This window comes from Amblyomma maculatum, chromosome 2 (genome assembly GCF_055883805.1).
Source record: "Amblyomma maculatum isolate TAMU_Amacu chromosome 2, ASM5588380v1, whole genome shotgun sequence".
Taxonomy (NCBI): domain Eukaryota; kingdom Metazoa; phylum Arthropoda; class Arachnida; order Ixodida; family Ixodidae; genus Amblyomma; species Amblyomma maculatum.
Genome location: NC_139345.1, coordinates 64,289,761 through 64,307,212, shown reverse-complemented (window position 1 = coordinate 64,307,212; position 17,452 = coordinate 64,289,761). Strand labels below are relative to the sequence as shown.

At 46.4% G+C, this 17,452-nt stretch overlaps 1 protein-coding gene across 4 annotated transcripts in view; it reads left to right on the top strand.

Moving 5' to 3' along the window:
• Window positions 1-15,424: 15,424 nt before the first annotated feature.
• Window positions 15,425-17,452, top strand: part of LOC146198821 (CREB-regulated transcription coactivator 1-like) — a 76,243-nt gene continuing 74,215 nt past the window's right edge. For all 4 annotated transcript variants that reach the window (XM_084594307.1, XM_084594308.1, XM_084594306.1 and 1 more), the window contains exon 1: window positions 15,425-15,610. In XM_084594307.1, coding sequence (XP_084450433.1) covers window positions 15,500-15,610 — 111 coding nt within the window. In that variant the 5' untranslated portion in view covers window positions 15,425-15,499. The remainder of the gene's footprint in view (window positions 15,611-17,452) is intronic.

Sequence of the window (17,452 nt, the reverse complement as noted above, 5' to 3'; positions counted from 1 at the left end):
CTGATTGCTTTACTAATTACATGTCGTAATTACCTAGTTAAATGCGTTTTTGAATCGTCATATATCGTTGGATAGCTTATGTCGAGTATATAATTGCACTGGACTAATTTTCGGCCTTAATCCTTTTTAATCGTGCTTAAAAATTCAAGTTCATGCGACAACGTCAAATCACATATTTTTGAAACGCCTTTACCAGTAGAATTCGAAAATGCATGTCATTGTGCAGCTATCGCTCGATCTTGGATGTAACCAGGGTTAAACCCCTGTGACTTTATATTTTCTTTTACGCTGTTGCTAGTGTCACAACACGCAACAATCGCTTGCACATCTTTGCGAGTCGTTCTGTACCTTTCATCCAGCCCGCGAGATCATCCAATTCTTCAAGTTCAAAATTTTATTCCGCAGTGAGGAGGCGTTCCTGCTTATATATTTTTATTTTGTTCTTATAACTGATACCATCGTTTCGTATTCCTGTTGGTTCTGGTCCCCACTTGGTTTGCGGCTTTAGGAGAAACCTTAGTAGAAAACTTGAGCGAATGGCTAGTTCACATGCAGTTCGCTTCACTACACGACGGCTGAACACTTCCTGACATTCATGTAGGAACTTGGAATTACACTGCAATTCTACACCACCTTCAGCAATAAGCATTATGTTACTTAAAATCGACAACACTGAATCTATATTAAACTCTCTTTCAAGGTGTTTCTGCACATGTTTATTGTTCATATGGGGGTGTTTTGAGGAGCAAAAAAAGTTATTTGAAATTTGTCAGGCGCCATTAAGTAAATGGTGACTGCTGAGGTGCTAATAAAAGCCACCTGAAAGTTTCAGATGATGTGAGTGACAAATGCCTCGCGCTAAAAGAAAAATGTTTGTTGGCGTATAGAAAACAGTATTTTTTTTTATTTGACTGCAAAATACAACAGTTTTTTTCCTCTAAAAAAAACTCTTCATCATGCAATGCTGAAAGCCAGATCGCACTAGGTAACATGATTACTCTGGAATAATGAACACTAAAGAGTAATTGCGTAATTGAAATTAATTCCAAATTGAAAACACGAAATACAAACTAATGCAAATGCAAACAGATGGTAGAAAACCCCAGGACAATGTGCGAATATTAGAAAAATATACTTATCTGGGGTCGCAGCGCTTAAAATTAGAGTGACTAATGGAAACGCATAAAACAGAACCGTACATTAATAGTATCCTTCAAGCCACAAGGCACAACATTCAGCTGCCAAGGCCTATCTGTCACAGATCCTTAATGTTGAAGTGCGCAGACATTCAACGAGCAAAAAGCAGTGAAATGTCTTGTGGACATTAACCCCGGAAGGAAAGAAAAAATACTCTTAAAATACTGAGGGGCCGCTTTATTTTTGGTTAATTGTATCCAGCTGCTGGCAGGAAGGCCTCGTTTCGTTCGCCTAACGTGCTAAAAACTTTAGCCCCTGAAACGGATCTTGCTGTGTGTATTCCGAGCCAAATTTAGGAGCTTTGAGTGGAGCCCATAATTTGCAATGTTTATAAAGTGCCCCTGGCGGCCGCTCGCAAACGATTTCGGCGACATTTTGCCGTGATTTCCCCCTCCCCTCTTCAATGACGTCATCGGGATTTGCTGGGAGTGCCAGCTCATTGGACGCTCTCAAGTTGCACGGGCGGGACGGGGCGTAGCGGGGCGCCATCACGACTTGATTTATACTTTTTTTTTTTTTTTTTTTTTGTGCGCCGGCTTGCGCTGAGTTCAGGGGAGAGCATCATTTTCCGTCGCCTATATGTTCGCTGCAAAAGATGCCAGATTAAAATGTTTTGCTTTGTGGAAGGTTTGTTGGGATATATATTGCTCGTGCGCTTTTTCTAGTTTAGTTACATAGCTTTTCATGGCTCCTTAATTGCATGCAGCATATATGGTTCTTCGTACAGCGGCTGCGAAGCAGCCGAATGCCGTAATCACTAAATCGTCGCAACTAGCACTGAACGCATGCGGTAAACGACTTGACACGCCATGAATTTCGACGGAGGCAAAAGTATGACAGTGACAAAAGTATAGCCATCATATATGCGAGCCCCTTTGTTGCGTACATGTTAGTAAATATTTGAACAGAACTGGAATTATAACTTTGCTACATAGAACCATACAAACACGTGCTAGCCGCGCAAAGTCTGCTCACATCCATCCTCGTACGATGTATTTTCCTTGTCTGCACTATTAGTACAGATGATTACTTGACAATTTTCCTCTTCCTGCTAGCATTTTCTGGTCAGCAACACTACCTCCACGACGTCTTGGGGGAAACACTTTGATCTTTGCCGTAGTGGGCTGACAAGCTATCGTTCATGAAAAACGCCACTTGCTCCAGCAAACCGGAGTAACAATTTGGAATGTGGTCCTCCAATCCACTTGCCAGCTTTGTAACACTGAATTTAAGACCCCCCCCCCAACACACTTTTTTCTTTTTTTTTCTGTTGTAAGCGCCTCCATTAGGTAGTTTCCGCGAAATGTTCTGATCCTTCATGCGTCTGCTTATATGAACAGGACTTTTTTTCTCCCATCGCAGATGGTACTATTATATCCCTCGCGACATAAAGACTGTCGCAGGCGCTTATTGTAATGGATGTTTAAATGACGTGTTCCTTCTATGTCTGCTTATACGCTTTTCTAACGATTACAGCGTTGTTAAACAGCTGTGCTCATTAAAAGGGTTTCTATCAAGAGCCGTGTTCTTTGCGTGAAGATGAGTGATAGCTGAATCTAGTATGCGGCTCGATTAAGGCACTGCTAATCCGAATGATATGAAGCGCTTGCTTTTACTTCCATTGTTAAATTATATTCACACAAATTATTCACGCGCCTGCTGGCCCGGAAGCTTTCTTTATCTTAAACAAAAAAAACTATACCGCTTTATCTAAAAAAAAAAATGATACCGAAAAGTCTTCATTTCATCTGTATCTTGAATGGGCTCGTATATTATATTGTATTATTAGCCTCGGCGGCCGCTTTTCAATGGGGGCGAAAAGCAAGGCGTCCGTGTGCTGTGGAATGTCAGTGCACATTAAAGAACCCCAGGTGGTCGAAATTTCCGGAGCCCTCCACTACGGCGTCTCTAATATCCTGAGTCGATTCCGGAGCTCTCCACTACGGCGTCTCTAATATCCTGAGTCGATTCCGGAGCTCTCCACTACGGCGTCTCTAATATCCTGAGTCGATTTGGGACGTTAAACCTTACAAAACCAAAACCAAATTATATTGTATTATATAGCTTTTCTAGGGAGCAAAAAATATTTCGTGCTGCGTAAAACGAATTTTGTCCTATGGCCAAATACATGCAGTTAAGCTTTGGATGACGGCGCCATATATTCAAGGTCTGTGAAAAGATATGACTTTACATACGGGTTCATTTACAATCGCATGCAAGCAACGATTTGAGTAATACTGAAAATAAAATAATTTATATAAGAAAGGAGCTTTTTGTCTTTAAGAATTTGTCCGCTCCTTTGCTTCTTTTTTTTTTTTTGCAATTTTCTGCTGCACTATAGGCTCGTTACACGTTTTGTTACATATCGGAAATGTGAAACACTTACTTATTTTGTCGACCATGCTAATTCCACTTTTGAATCGACTCAGTAACTTTCCAATGGTCCAAGCTGGAACCTCTAAGGCGTTTGCAAATTAAACTGTATAAAGCAATTTGTAACAGCCACTGGGTTTCCAACTTGAGCGTCTCATGTAAAGGCAGTTCCCATTTCCGGGCATGACCTGAGCAGTGGTTCGATTCCGGCCAGTGGTTCATGGACGCCGAGTGCAAGATCGAGGGTATAGTGCTTTGGAATATAGAGCACTATATTGAGGGGTTTGATCCTGGCTCTGGACGAAACTCAAAGAACACTCATGCGCTGATATTCCGGGGCACTTCAAAGAACTCTGAAAGTTTTTACGCGAAGTGTTCGGCCATTGATTGATTGATTTATAGGAAGGGAAAGGCGCGGTAACTGTCTCACTTGTTTTCTGTGTACACCTCAACCGCGCCGTAAGGGAAGGAAGGAAGGTGGGAGTGAAAGTGGAAATAGAGAAAGAGGAGCCGTAGTGGAGGGCTACGGAGTAATTTCGACCACCTGGGGATCTTTAACGTGTGCTGACATACCACAGCACACGGACGCGTCTTCGTTTCGCCTCCATCGAAACGCAGCCGCCACGGTCGGGTTCGAACCCGGGTACTCCGGCACAGTAGTCGGGCGTCTTACCACTGTACCACCCCGGCGGGGCAAGTGTTCGGCCAAAAAGCCGTCGCCGTAAGAGTTTTTCTTTTTTTAAAATTTGTTCACGGGAAGAGAAAGGCGCAGTATATGTCACACTTGTTTCTGCGGACACCCGAACCGCACCGCAAGGGAAGGGAGGAAGGTGGGAGTGAAATGGATCCCACCTTCATACCCTCACTTACGGCTCGGCTCAGGTGTCCACGGAAACAAGTATGAGAGATAGTGCGCCTTTCCCTCCCTGCGAATCAAATAATTTTTTTTTTCATAACAAATTGAGAAACGCACGTGATTTCGTATCAAAATTTGACGCAATCGTACTTGTGCAGCATTCAAGGGGACGTCATACCATTCCGCTTCCCATTTAGCATCAATCTTCTAGCCAAGTTAGACGCTCGATTCCAAGAGGGATTCGAGCCGATGATCAATGCACCTGCGACGAATCTGTTAGGATGTGAGATACCGCGCCCTCATTTCCCCCAAAACCAATTTACAGCGTTCCGATGGAGGCGAAACGAAGTGGCGTCCGTGTGCTGTGCGATATCAGCGCACGTTAGAGATCCCCAGGTGGTCAAAATTACTCCGCAGCCCTACACTACGGCTTCATTTTTTTTTCTCTCTTTCCACTTTCACTCCCACCTTCCTCCCTTCCCCTACGGTGCGGTTCAGGTCTCCACAGAGCAAGTGTGACAGATACTGAGCCTTTCCCTTCCTATGAACCAATTATTATTATTATTATTATTATTATTATTATTATTATTATTATTATTATTATTATTATTATTATTATTATTATTATTATTATTATTAGCGTTCGTTAATGTCAGTGCGCGTTAAAGATTCCCAGTTGGTTGAAATTACTCCTCAGCCCTCCACTATGGCTCCTCTTTCTCTCTTTCCACTCTCACTCGCACCTTCCTTCCTCCTACGTCGAGGTTCAGGTGTCCATAGAACAAGTGTGACAGACAATGTGCATTCCCCTTCCTGTGAACCAATTATTATTAATGCAAAAGCATTACTTCGCAATGTTCGCAGATTTCTGTCCGCAGACCGTGTCCGCAGGCCGTGTCCGCAGCAGTTGTGAGCAATTGAAAAGTGGTAGAGGTTAATGAGTGGTGTCAATCGATAGAGGGTGGCGTAATGTTGCTGCCGAAAAAATAATTAGGCCGATAAGTTAATTAGACAATTAATTAGATTAACTGGGTCGCAGGAAAGGCAAGGCGCAGTATCTGCCACACTTGTTCTGATTGATTGATTTATAGGAAGAAAAGGGCACGGTGTCTCACTTGTTTTCTGTGGACACCACAACCGCGCCGTAAGGGAAGGGAGGAAGGCGAGAGTGAAAGTGGAAAGAGAGAAAGGCCCGTGCACTTTCTTTTCCTTGTTCCTACAGCCACACATCAACAACAAACTTGTTCTGTGAATGAATTGAACCGCGTGTAAGGGAAAAGAGGAAGGTGGGAGTAAAAGCGGAAAGAGAGAAAGGGGTGCCATAGTGGATATGACGTCAAGAATATGACTTCACGCAACCGGAAATAGAGCCGCAAAAAGGGCATGAGAAGGGATTGGCGCGCAATTTGAATGTACCAATGACTAAAATGGGCAACAAGGGAATTAAGCAACTATAAGCAACCAGAAGCAACCAACAGCAGTAACCGTGCTTTCGAATTACTCCAACGCAGATTTTGCAGTGCTCTTTAATTTTTATTATTATGATTAATAATATTACTGTTATTATTATTGTTGAACGGCGCTTCGCGACTGCTTAGCCGAAGCTTAAGCGTCCATTATATATATTTTTTTAATTTATCTAGGTACAGTTTAGCATCGCGGCCGGTAATATTTTAGTCGAGAGATTTTTTTTTTTCTTCAGTTCCCTGCAAAGAGTTAATGCCTGTCGTTTTGTGATGGGCTATTGATTCGAACTTCATTGAAGGCGCTACAGTGTCTGCTGGTCTGCACCAGGCTTCTCGATGTTTAAGAGCTATGAGTTTCAACCTGGCGATGAAATCGTCGTATTCGATCTGACCGCGCAGAATCCTTTGTAGACGGTGAGATCCTCCAGCCAGGCGTCGTTGAAAGCAATATCTTTCTGCTGAGGCAGCAATTCGTTTCCTTCGCTGTTCAGGTCGAGCAATATCAGCTCCGAAAGAAAAGATGAATTTACGCAGGCAGTATCTCTTCTGCCCACACTGGCAAGTCGAACGGAGTATGTCCTTTCTCTCCGGACCTGTGGAGTGTGATTCAGAAACCTCGGTCGTAGTGTGGCTTTTGCTGCTGACCTACATAATCGCAGACTGACGTTGAGCGATCGTTCACGGATCGAGCTCGAGTGTCTTGCACTCAGTATGTCGTGACAGACGTGTAAGTCATATAAGCCATGCTCGAAGCTCAAGGAAAAGCTAAGTGACAGCAGTGACACAAAAATAGCAAAACAACCGCGAAGCACTTCTCTATATGCAGTCGCCGAACGAGAGAAATATCTCGAAACGTTGACCTGCGACAATTGAAAGAATGGAGCTGAATGCAGCGCTGACGCATCGCTGCCTTTTGCCGGCTGACTGCGGCGTTCCCATGGAACGCTAAACCCTTTAAACAAAATCAAGCAAACTTAATGGTAACCACTTCATCCGGAGCCTAGCTTTCCTCAGTACTAAGAAAGCATGCATGGTTGTAGCTCCCCTCTTACCCTCAAAACCATTTTTTTAGGTGATCACCTAACAAAAAGGGGTTCTGAAGGTAATATATATACGGTTGGTTTGGGGGCTTTGACTTCGACCACCTGGGGTTCTTTAATGTGCATTGACATCGCACAGCCCACGGACGTCTTGCTTTTCGCTTCCATCTTCAAGCGGCTGCCTCGGCCGGGATCCGATTACATGCCCTACCTTCTCACATCCTTTATCCTCAGGCACAGCGGAATCATAATGGGAGACTCTCCTGACCAGCTCCACTGCTACAGAGCAGCGCTGGGTCATCACCAACGCCCTGAATAGCTCTCCAAGGGCTATCCTTTGCTCTGTAAAGGCGGCCCCCTAAGGGCTGCTTCATGCCATATAAAGGAGTGGGGTTAGCTCCCTTCCACATTTGGTGGCAGTAAAAGTTTTCACCACCACCACGGCATCCTTGGGCACAGGAGTCGAGCGCCCCACTCCACCATCACGGCGGGGTTGTGTGTGTGTGTGTGTGTGTGTGTGTGTGTGTGTGTGTGTGTGTGTGTGTGTGTGTGTGTGTGTGTGTGTGTGTGTGTGTGTGTGTGTGTGTGTGTGTGTGTGTGTGTGTGTGTGTGTGTGTGTGTGTGTGTGTGTGTGTGTGTGTGTGTGTGTGTGTGTGTGTGTGTGTGTGTGTGTGTGTGTGTGTGTGTGTGTGTGTGTGTGAGGGGGGAGGGGGTGGGGGGATACTTACCGTCGGCGAGGCTTCAGAATCATCCTGGTGAAATGCAAGATTGGGGTAGCATTGTTTCTGCTTTAAAAATATGTGATCGATGAGATTCTCGCAACAGTGCTGCCTTAACATTAGTTTTACAAAACACAAACGTAACCACTAATGCTGCAGACAAGGAGATAAGGTACTTGTCGCACTGTGGCACACGCTTTCTATTTCTCCACACACGGGATAAAGAGAGTGATGGAAATGTTTGAGAGGTGGAGGGCGATAGTTAAAAACTAGATTTCATTTCTAATTTCACATACCTATTGCATTCCCCATTAAAATATTTCGATTTTGCCTCCCCCGCTTCCCGCCTTTTCTCTCCTGGCAAAGCTTTACGGAGGTATTGACATTAAGCCAAGGTAAAAAAAAGAAATCTCTTTTTAAATTCGCGGGCAAACGCAGGTCGCCTCATAAAAAGGCTCCCACAAACCCCACAAACCAAACTAATCAATGAACTGGAATCCCTGTCACGGGCATAGAATGCGTGTATATTTACCTCGACGTGCCCCAAAAGCTGTCCATTCAAGCGTGATTGCAATAATATATATACAGCACATACACTCGAGTTCGGGAAGGGCGTTGCAGCACAACCTGCTTGGTGTATCAAATGGTACGTTAGCATCAGGCAATTCGAAAACCTGCACATACTATATGCACCACCGAATGATATCCATGAAGAGACACGGACATCGAACCAGGCAACTTCCGCATGCTAGGCGCATATATGCTGGAACCAGTAATTAAGCCACGGGTCCACGACACCCTCGAATAGTGGCGGAAATGAGCCTGAACCTTGTCGTGTCTGAGTGAGTGAGTGAAAAGACTTTATTTACACCGACATGGACCTCGGGGCAGGGGCTCAGCCAGGGGGAGGGTCTCATTGCCGGCTCTCCTGTGCCGTGGCCGCAAAGAAGGTCTTGAAGTAAGCCTCCTCCGCCAGGCGTAGGACGATCTTTTGTTCATCCACATTTAGGCTGCGGATGTAGGACTCCCAGGTAATTTGATCAGTTCAGTTCAGGCGTTCAGTCGTGTCCGACTCTTCGTGACCCTATGGACCATGTCACGCCACGCTTTCCGGTCTCTCACTATCTTCTTAACATCACATAGCTTCATCTGCAATGCCTCGAGAATGCCATCTAACCATCGCGTTCGCTGCCTACCCCTTCTCCGGCGACCCTCAACCTTTCCCAACATCAAATCTTTCTCCAGCGACTCCTCTCTTCTCATCAAGGGGATCAGTTTCTTTAGCTCCCGGGGAATCGGGGCATTGCCATATTAGGTGATTTTGACTCAGAGGTACGTTGCAGAGATTGCAAGCCTCTGGATCCCCTATCAACTCATTATGCAGAGTAACATGAGGAAAGAAACGATTGGCCTGAATTTTTCAGGAATCGAATTTCGAATACCCCACCTCATTACGTCTTGGAGCGGAATGCTAGTTGCCCGAGCTCGTGAGACGGCATATAATACAAGCGTGCAGTTGTCTCGTACCCACGCACCAACCCCACACGCCTGGAACTTGGAAGCCGTGGCCTCACGCTCGTCTCTCTACTACTGCACTGCAGTAAAAAAAGAAAAAGAAAAAAAAAACAGATAAACGACGCACTCAAAGGAAGGCTGAGTCACTTGAAAGAGCCGATGGTTGAATGGCAAGAGGCTAAAGTTTACGACGTGAGAGGACTATAGCAAGTGTTCAGTCTTCTGACTCTTAGCGAGTTATTTGCTCGCCGACCGTGGCGACAGGTGGAGAGGTTCACTCAACGTTTTCCCACCTTTTCGCCGAAACACAATCGCACAAGAGCGTGGTATCCGGCCGGCGCGCACGAAATAAGACACTCGACTGCTATTGTCCCTATTAGCGCACGTTTTTTTTACGTCACGCATAAAACTACAGCGATAGAGATCAGGGCCACATATCTGACATACAAATTAGCAAACGCGGTCTTACTTGGTTATTTTCAGACACACCCATTGTGTTGCCCGCGAGAGAAAGCCGCGTACTGTAAACAAACGAATGTCCAGCGTTGCAAGTGGCCATGACCTTTCGGAATGGCTAAACATATTCCAACGCAATCTGGACATTCACCCCGCCGTGACGCTCTGCAGGGCACGGCGAGCGCGTCTTTCGCTCTACGAAATAGTCCCACAATACAACCGTTTCAAACCCCGCAGCCGGGCGACTTCGTGGCGAGGTCTGCACAAGCACATCTGCAGACCTTGACAGTCGCATCATTCCAGAGATAGTGATGATACGATAATGGAACAGCGTTGCTTCGTTCGCGGTTGAACCGGCCGTTCCACCAACTCGCATGCGCACTTGAACCGGCCGCTTCATCAACTTGCAGAACCCTATATGAAAGAATACTGGCACTATAAATAAAACCGCTATGAAGCAGCGCGCTACCTCTGGCTTTCCATACAGCGCTGCCAGCGTTTTCCTATATGTCTCCTTCATATGCTGTTGGATAGCTTATATCCAATACGATTTCAGCCGACTAATTGCAGTTGTTAATTACCAGTAATTAGGTAATTAGGTAGTTATGACTAAAACTGAACTTTGCATTACGATCGTCATATATCGTTTAAAAGGCCTCGACGAGTAGAATCCAAAACAAACACTAAACCACACAAAACCAGGAAAATCAGGAACCGAAACCCTTCGGTGAGCCAGCCTTACCATACCATGAACTCACCGCACATTACAAAGCAATAAGAACATCCCCCCCCCCCCCCTTCCCTATAAAATACTGAACAGACAACAAGTAAAAGGAAGACAGCTATTCAGACGGGGACCCTCCCCCAACCCAAACTACATATCAAAATTCATAAATAAGGATATGCATCCCTTCTGCCAGTTTTGCGGGGAGAAAGACAACTTCGAACATATGATTTGGGCTGGCAAAGCCCATAAGCCTCTCTCAGAACTCTTGCCTGATCCCTCTAAAGAAGCTTGGGAAAAGTTATAAGGTCCAGCGATGACCCTGGCATTGAGTTCAAGGCCGTCGAATGGGCCGGTGCTGCCAAAAGTCTCCACGGCTTGCGGCACGCTATCTGACTTCCCCTGTTCCACCCACTTATTGTGAATAAAGTTTTATCAGCACCAGCCGCAACCCACCCCTCTGTGAAAGAAAAAAAAATCTAGTTTTGAAATCAAAGGTGCAATAGCACCTCCATCGCATCGTAAGGGAAGGGAGGAATTAGGTGTGAAAGCGAAGAGGTAGAAAGGGAGATTTCCTAGTGGAGAGCTTCGGAGTAGTTTCGACCACCTGGGGATATTTGACGTGCACTAACATCGCACGGCACAGGGTCGCCTCTCCGTTTCGCCTCCATCAAAACGCAGTCGCCGGCGTTTAGTCACAGTCAAGGAAGAGCCAAACGTCGGACCGCACGTGTCTATCGCCAACGCCGTGCAGCGAGCTCCGACATATACCTACCAAAAACAGCTTCACGAAGACTTTAGTGCAGCGCATATGCAGATGTATTGTGTCATCATTTCTCAAAACACGTACACAAACGATCGTCGCAACATTGCTGAATCAGTTTATGCCATCGTGGTTAGCAGCACGGAAAGGATAGTGCCAATCAGCTATAGCTCGATATTTGTCTAGCGTCGCGCCGTTTTTCAACTCGCACTTTCATCGCTGAGCACACGAGCGCCGTTTACGCTCCGCCTTCTTCGAAAACCCGCTGGGGTGGAGCTACTGAACCGGGGTACCTTGGTTCAAACCCGACAGCACTGGCCACGTTTCGATGGAGACGAAGCGTAAGTGATCCGTGTGATGCGAGTGCACGGATCCCCAGGTGGTCGAAATCATTACGGAGCCCTCCACTATGGAGTTTCTTTCATCTTTGAATCAAATCTTCCTCCCTTCCGGCCTTGCGGCCATGAGTGTCAGCCGAAAAGACCGACATATTTACTTCATCGAAACGCGGCCGTGGCGGGCAGGCTCGAAGTCGGGCAGCGCGGCTTAACTCTCAATCACCCCCTAAGCCACCATGCATGGCGGGTACCTTGGATGCACCACAAGACATCCGTGCGAATGTCTGTTAGCGGATAAAGGATTTAGCTCCAGCTCGCGATCAGCTGTGATACCCCCCGTGCAACCGTGCTCTGCGACTTGTGCAACTTTATCCGTCATCATCGAGTGGGACGCGCCGTCGCTGTGAGACATAGCCAACGATAAGAAAACAAAAACAGGGTTGAATTACGTGGTTCTCCAGTTTAGGTTATGGGCCAATGAGCTAGTGTCCCAACGCGCAAGGCGACTCGCTCTGAAAAATTTAGGCCACCTGGAGTTCTTCAATATGCACTGACATCGCAGAGTAAATGGGCGCATTACGCATCCATCGATGTCGAGGCCTCCGCGGCCATGCCCGAACCTAGCTGGGACTCCTGGCCGGATTAAGGAAACTCGGGGCCCCGGACTAAAAGCACGTGTAACCTCTCCCCCACCCCCTTTTCGGACATCCCCCACTTCCACTACTTCAATACGTTTCATTCCATACGTTTCACCCTACGTTTCGCCGTACGTTTCATTCTAACTACACACAAAAAAAAAAAAATGTGATCATTGGGATTAGTGCGAGGTGGTGCATTAGGTTTGTAGCACACAGAACACAAGCGCAGCAATTAACAATCAGACGAGGAGGTAAAAAACAACAACAAGGGAATAGCCCCAGACTCTGGGAGAAAAGAAGTGTGAAACAATTTGAGAGGTGTATGGCAATATTGTGATGGTGACAATGGAAAATGACTTTTCTCTTATCTCATCTATTGTATCAGTTACATTTTTTCGATGTTGTCTACCGCAACGGGACGGAGGAATTGACAAGAAACCATTAAAACCGCTTCTCCAATTCCTAAGGAAGTGCAGATCACCTCGCCTGAAAGAGGCCTCTCAAGTGTTGGGGAATTGCGGCTTTTGCAGCTCGAAAATGTCTCCCAACAGATGAACAAAGTTAGGTTAGGCGGGGCCCCGTCTTCTTTCTCTGGTTTTTCTCTTCATTCATGTTGCTCGAAGTTTCGTGTATTTGCAGTTGCATATATGAAGCAGCTTAGAGTAAATGGGCCCCCTCCTCCTAACCTCAAAGACAAGGTCCTGGGATGCAGCATCCTCAGCCCCCACCTTCATCCAGCGCTGCTCCTGGCTCATACTGATCCACTACTGCGGGGCAAGGTTGTTCAATAAGTCCTCTAAAACGCAGCCTCTTCTACCTCCTCTCTCAATTTCATGCTCTAAGCGAATTTCATATTGTTCATATACTTCAGTATATATGAACACGCACAAATTTTCACATATACTACGGATTTTCACGACTACAATCCTGCCGTGCATAAGTATTCCCGAGGCACGCGAAGAAGAGTGTCCAAAAACAAATTTAGCTGAAAGAGTTCTAAAAAGGGAACTGAGCAAGCCAGCTATCGGCCTAAATTTTGAGCGAAAATCACTTTCTAACATAATTTGATAACTATTGAAGGACATCGCGTAAGCTCATATCTGTGCGCCGCTATGCAGCAGTAAGCGGACATGTGCGTGTCCGATCTACTATGGCGTCGAGCCACGTGAAGAACGCCGCGCCCGTAATTGAGTTGTCACGGCCTTGTCACAAACCGTACTTGAAAGCCATGGCGTCCACCCAATGTGCTGTCGCACTTGCTCGCCGAGCGTTTGTTTCTGTTTCCTTTATTTCTGCTTGTTTTTTAGCATCAGGTCTGAAACACAGGAGAAGAGTGTAAAAATTGCGCCCGCCATATGATTAATTTTTTTTTTTCTTGAAACGTTTCGAAAAAGTTTCGCCGGTTTGCTTGTTGGGGAGAGGAGCTTAATTACATCGAAACTAGAATAGCATCAACGCCCATCATCATGGATACCTGAGTAGAACTATTTGGGGAAATGATCCTTGATGGGCACGAAAGGAAGTAAAAAAGAAGCACAGGTACACGTGGTCTAGGAACTGTGAGGGCGCCCGGTCAGCCACCTCTGGATAGTATTATATACTACGGGCGCTGATTTCCAGTGACCCTGTGATGGCTAAGGGATATGACTGCCTATAATAAAATTAATTGGGTCTAGGGTGTTTCGAAAGCGTTTGAATTACCACCATGTAAATAAAAAACAACAGCAGCAAAGGGAAAGAAGACACTGTGACCATCTTCCTCTATGAGGTATGGACTATACGGTAGCAGGTCCTTCATTCCTTCCTAATTTTTTTAAGGCGAACAGTTCTTTTCTTTTTTTTTTTCATCTGGTTTAAGTTTGCACTAAACTTGTTTGTCTTCCAATGGGCGATGGATATGTAAGGTCTTCTGTCCCCCACCGTATCTTCCCAAGCTACTAGACTTTTACCGACGAAAACGTTGACTTTCCTATACACGTGAGCACATTTTAATTCGCAACGAACTTCTTTAGCTTCTTTTGTGTTTGCACACGACGAGGAATTTTGCACAGTGGCGCTGGAGGAAGGACATATATACAAACGCAAAAGGGACACATACCATCCAGCTGGCTTGTGGTGACGTGAAAGAAATTATGCGACTTCCCCATGAACGATAGTGCAGCAAATACGACGACAGTACGATCGTGGAGGTGAAACTTCAGCTTCCAGCAAACGGAGGATACATAGGCGTGCGCAGAGTTCTGAATTAGGGGGAGCCAAGAAAGTGCGAAGTGCTTTCCGTGCAGCGTTGATTTGTTGAACCTGAATTCGATTTCCTGCTGTGTGTGTGTGTGTGTGTGTGTGTGTGTGTGTGTGTGTGTGTGTGTGTGTGTGTGTGTGTGTGTGTGTGTGTGTGTGTGTGTGTGTGTGTGTGTGTGTGTGTGTGTGTGTGTGTGTGTGTGTGTGTGTGCGTGCGTGCGTGCGTGCGTGCGTGCGTGCGTGTTTGTGTGTTTATTGAGTTCACCTGCCGATCTCGTCTAGCGCACAGGTGCACCTGTTTTGAATCATATTTTCTGTTTGTCATGTACGCAAGAGTTTGAACCAGTTGAACAGCCAGCTTTTTAAAATGATGTTTACTGATATAACAGCTTTATAGCTAGTAGTCTGAAGGGCTGTTATAACTTCATCGATCGAATTTATGCAGTTCTTGTTTTTTAGTTTTTACTGATCACAATTGCGACTTTTACCATTTTGTAATTTGAAGTTATCGGTTGCAGTAATTGTAGTGAGTATATTGTCGTAAACGTAGTAAAATTAAGTTGCTAGCTTGAACGACATGCAGAACAATGAAAATAAAGAAAATACATTAAAATGGCTACCATTACGCCTATGCTTTGATCAACAGCATCCTCTTGACGAAAAAGTTCAGGAATGCATTGAGCAAATAGCATCGTGTAAGCAAAATGTTGCTTACGCATGGTTACAGTATAGTTTCGTTTGTGACCAAAACCATCAAAAACTGCCAAAACAGTGCGGCTGAAACGACTCAAAATCCGTCGCAGCTGACCTTGGTAAGTGAACAATAAAAAAGAATGAAAAAGAATGTACTCATGGATAAGTAACTTAGACATTAGCGAGCGACAGTACTTAAAGCGAAATACTAAAAAAAGAGGGCATTTTGTTTCGTGTTGAGAAACAAACCACTTTAGCGACTGCAGCGACAAAATGTTTTGGTGGGCGCGACAAAAACTAATGACAAGCTTATATTGCTATATCCTACTCACTTAGAATTTATAAGCCACATTCGCAGCGCGCTCTGCTGTTGTTGCGTTTGTTTCGCGCTCGCTGCGCACCAGCGCGGCCAATGGACGCATTACCTATCGTCGCTGTGGACGGGGTCGAGGGTATCGCGTAGTAGCGAGGCGCTATTCTATCATGGCGAATCCGAGGAAATTTAGCGAAAAGATCGCTTTGCACAATCAGAAACAAGCTGAAGAAACGGCGGCGTTCGAGCAGATCATGCGGGAAGTGATTGGGGCGACCCGAGTAAGTGTCCGTTGTCATTCATGCTGTGCATTGTGGCGCCTCTGCTGCGCGCCACAACAAAACGGTCGCTGGAGGCTCACGGAGCGACCACGAAGAAAACATCGCGGACGACCGTTTTCTGTTGCCTTGGACATCAATCAGCGTCGCTGTGTATCGCAGCAGGTGCTCCTACGCATTCCAAGCCCTCCGCAGTGCTCCGATGCGCCTAAGTGAAGCCGTTTACAAGGCAGGATTGCTTCAACGATACGCGTCTGATGCCAGGCGCTCTACTGGCGCTGAAATGTATTGCTTACGAACCAGTTGGATCGCGCGCTGACGTTTCAGCGGTCGTGTGCCGTACGGACCAACATCCCGGCCGTTCGCCTTACTTCTTGCAAGGCAGCAGTACGCTGAATTCGAGCGAGACGCACCGAGGTGTCTGCGCGGCTGGCCCCCTTACAAAAACAGATCAATAGATACCCAGCAGTACACCACTTTTTCCAACGGTTGCGTTGTGGGGAGGAAGAGGGGAAGCGACCTCGGTAAACTCCGTGCGCGCGCTTTGTTTTTGCCTCCTGTGGTGCTTGCAGATCAGTGCGAAAGTGGCTTCCCGTTCACGTAACGCTGTCCTGTGGTCCGGGGCGAGCCTTCCGCGTGTATCGTTGACAGCCGCCCGCGATAACAGCTGCGCGCGATGACCCGTCTTATCCCCGTGTGCGTCGCGGACTGATCTTAGTGGGTAGCTCTGGTCTAACGTACTACGGTAAAGGCTGGAATTCAAGAGCACTCGGCGCGTGCTACCGTGTTAGCGCTTCGCACTGTGAGCCGCGGCATCCCGTTCGCGCCGATCGCTGCCCGGCAGCGACCGCTGTTGCAGCTCCGGGCCCGTTACGTAACGCCGAGCTCGGCATCGCTGCCGCGTGCATTGTTTTGGAGGGAAACGCAATCGCGGACGGTGCTCATGTCGTGCCTCGTGCGAAGCGTGCCAATCGGAAATGCGAGTACCGTTGGCTGGCGGCGCTAAATCGCATGACGCACGCGCGCTTCGAGGCACGAGACCTCTGTCTGCGACAGACGGCCATTCAGCTGGTCTTAGGGACGAACTGCCCTTCCCGTCAAGAATTTCGCGAATGCTGAGCGTCTGTCTCGCATCGCTTTGGCGCGCCGGGCATCGCGGAGAGACAAGAGCAATTCGTGCAGCACGACCTACTCGTGCAGTTAGCGGGCCTACAATGTTGTCTTACGCAGTCCTTGCTTTTTTTTTTTTTTTTTTCCACGCTGAATTGCCAGTGAGCAGTCTGTTTTGACACATTTGATGCATTTGTGTTTCGAGACAAATGCACTGAGGCCACTTGTTCATGCACTTGCACCTTATCTACTGCAAAATTTACCGCGCAGCCTGCTCAGGCCTTATGTTTCATTTATCAGCCGTAGCCAGCTAGATCGTTTAACCACAATCTAATTGCTTGACAGCCTGAACTAGGCTAACAAGCTTCCGAAAAGATGTCGGTTGCATTGGACACAAAGAAGCATGCCTAAGTTATGTGCAGGTGTTTCTTGAAGCTGCTCACAATAAAGTAGTGAGAGTGAAAGGGCTACAGCTGCCATCTGTGAGTGGCTTCAGTATGACTCGTGCTTCCTTTTCCTTTTATACAACTTAGCCTGTTGGAGTGTGGGAATGCCATTATTGTCTGTATGTCGCCTGCATATGTTATTCTTGAGAACACCTGTCATATGTGGGTTTTGTCCTACAAACAAAATACACAAATTTCCTCCTGTTGTATATGCTCATTCTTCATGACTTCTATGCTGCCTCAAATGATCTTTCTTGCTGCAACATACAGTCGCGGTCAAAAGACTTCA